Here is a 3,142-nt window from a genome sequence, read left to right on the forward strand (position 1 = left end):
GTGTGTGTGTGTATGTGTGTGTGCGTGTGCGTGTATGCATGTATGTATGTATGTATATATGTGTGTGTTTGTGTAAAGCTCTATATAGCTTTATCTATAGTTGTGCGTATGCGTTTTCGGTAAACGATGCTGATCGTTGATGTGGATCTCTTCACACTTACCACCACGTAAATTCAGGATAAATAACGAACCGATAACCAGAAAACGCAAACTCCGAGCAGAAGCTATACATACTTTGCGGAATCTCAAATCTGTAGCACTCCCACATTCTCCGGGACGTTTGACACAACATCATCAATAGTCCAAGTATACTCTGAGCGAAATTCATTGATCCATTCCTGATTTTAGGTAGTGTCATTTCAATTTAGGTCAGCATGTGACTTGTTGCCAGACTGGTTGCAGGGAGATTCATTCGCCTGATTTGATCTCTGGTTTTAGGACACTGGCGTGTCGTGCTTACTTCGTGCAGGATTGGACCTCTAGAGTCTGGGGGGAAGTATGACTACCGACAGACTTCGGTATATGATCCGGAGACTCAAACCTAGCAATATCTTCGCACAAAACACTGTGCACGCTAATCGACCTTGTACGTGAACTGTACGTGTGTCGTACTGTCAACGCCAAGACTTTCAATCGAAAACTACACATGATTTTCCTCACTGTACGCACACAAGCTTCTGTGCGATACGACAAGAAACAAGTTCAGTATGCACAATCTAATAAACCACTTATAACTGCAAGCATGTAGTAGTACAAACAAGGGCAAATCCTATTAATACCATTCATACGTAAATTAACAGAGGCAACTCACATGCTACCAAACAAAGTATATCACACGCATGCTGTACACACCATTCTCCGGGCCTTGCGCAAAAAAATCCGTTAGACGTCGAAGCAATCAGCGTATCGTCGGCTTTGTATAGATATAGGACTGATACCAAGCTGCCTAGAGACATCAAGGTTCCGAATATGTAGAAGTGTGTGAAAAACCGCTTGTCCACCTCGAATAGACCTTCCCACCACCACGCTTGTTCTCCAAGTGAGATAGTTTTGGCTTGCTGTTTGAGTTGCGAAATAGGACCATTCAAGCTGTTTTGTGACCCCTCTTCGTTGTGTTTAACTTGTACATCTTGTTCATGTGTTGCATAGTGACTTAATGTTTTGGTTGTGTCTGGCGTCTCACCCTTGTGTTTGCGCCTGTGTTTGTGTTGCTGTACCGTGCCACTCGAGGCGGGTTCTCTGGTCTTACCCCAGGATGACAAGTCCTGTAGGAATAGATACAATTGTGAACGGGGGGTTTCTGCGTTAACTTCTTCCCGCCTCTCATTGCACGCATCAGAAGTGTCAGAGTCAAATCCCATTTCCTTGCTCGGTGTTGTATTCGGTGATACGTCGCGCGTCAAGGCCGACTGTGCATGCCGTGCTGTGATACTATCAGCTTCCGCGATGGATGCCAGATAATAGCTGACAGTTAAGGTCACGGTTGTCAAGGCAACCCACACACTCCGCACTAATAAGACTATTATGCCGCGAGGAATGCTGATCGTATCCATATCTCAATTATAACCAAATCTGTGGCAATGCGCGGGGCGCAGGTCTATAATAAATAGCAAATTATCTGCTGTCAAATAAAATGCATACATTCGTTTATGTAAAATTTGACCATGACCAACTGATTGCACTACCAGGGTTCAACACTGCATATTTATATTTTTCTTTTAGTGCCTTGGCAAACGTGTGGCAACAGACGATAGCGGATAACATCACTATATATTTGAGTATATTTCTTCGCTGCAAACTACATAGAAACTAGCAGCAGGTATGCGTTGAGTCGCTCAAGTGGTAGTATCCGCCTACCGCTAAAAGCTATAAAATATGACGAAAAGTACAGTTGTGCACTTGCAACAATTAAAGGCGCATAGGCAAATACGTGTAGACAACTATGCTAAATTTAAGTGGTAAACATCCGCTATTTAATATCTCTTGGATGTCGATTGATCAAAAATGTATTGCCTCTCGTTGACAGGCTGGATATATCTCGAACATTTATTAAACTAGAATCTTTTTAACGGTGAGCTGAAATAACTTTCTTGTTTGCGAGTAGCTGCGGTTTACATTATCACGATTGCGATACTTATATGCTTAAAGCAAGTATCTCCGGCTTATAAACCGTTCCCGCTTTGTTCAAACTATCACGGTACTTTGTATTTAACACCCACGTCCTTGGCATATTTACTAAACTTCTCACGAGGAAAGCTCGATACATTGTGCTGATGAGTGATTGGAATAATCAGAACAAACGTGAAAACATACGTAGGGAACGCGAAAAAAAATATGCCGATCGCGACTCTAGCAACTGCGATATGGCTGCCTACAACTATGGCGAAAGCGCAATCACTGATAAAAAAACATATGCATAGTACTGTCTACACTACTAAACCTGTGCCACATGAGGTCTTCTCCGTACAATCTATTTCGGCAATTTATCATATTGGATTGTGTGTGTTATGTCATATATCCGATAATTGCAATTGACAGTCGTAGCCAATGCATGTTTGATATTGTGCGGCTAAGAGAGTGGAACCAGCAGACGTATTAGTTAAAACCACTACCATTTGCATGCTATATTCATGCTAAGTATGTGATACTTATACACATATGCTTTGATGACTCAAATATATTACATCATTGTTCAACGACTATAAAGATACCAATTGTGTATTCTGGATTGTAATATGTGTACTTATTGATATCTAGGAAGGCATAAATGATAATCAATCATCCTACATGATTGACTGGTATTGGCAAGTAACACTCAATGCCCATGCACGAGAGACTATTTATAGAATACAGCACTGTGATTGGTATAGTGAGACGGACTGTGTTATCCATGTATTCATTCTTCAAAAACATGCGAGCCTATATTCTATAACTGCAACTGAACATAAACATGAACTTGCACATGCGGTCCACGGGCAGATTGTTGATACAATACGGAAAGATTGCTAACTGATTTATAGGTGTAGTACAACTGTATGTACGATCACGCCGAGCGCTCATTTATTGACGTCACAATTGTGTAGATGAAGCTTTAGATTATTGCTTCCAGACATCGTTCTTGTGAGAATGAAATGTACATATG

General features: G+C 41.4%; 1 protein-coding gene across 1 annotated transcript; it reads right to left on the reverse strand.

Moving 5' to 3' along the window:
• Positions 1–364: 364 nt before the first annotated feature.
• Positions 365–1,553, reverse strand: SARC_09587 (hypothetical protein; the record flags this gene model as incomplete). Its single annotated transcript, XM_014296392.1, has 2 exons — positions 365–479; positions 889–1,553. 2 exons carry the CDS (start codon positions 1,551–1,553, stop codon positions 365–367), a joined length of 780 nt encoding a protein of 259 aa, XP_014151867.1.
• Positions 1,554–3,142: the final 1,589 nt, after the last annotated feature.

Source organism: Sphaeroforma arctica (assembly GCF_001186125.1).
Source record: "Sphaeroforma arctica JP610 unplaced genomic scaffold supercont1.993, whole genome shotgun sequence".
Classification (NCBI taxonomy): Eukaryota; class Ichthyosporea; order Ichthyophonida; genus Sphaeroforma; species Sphaeroforma arctica.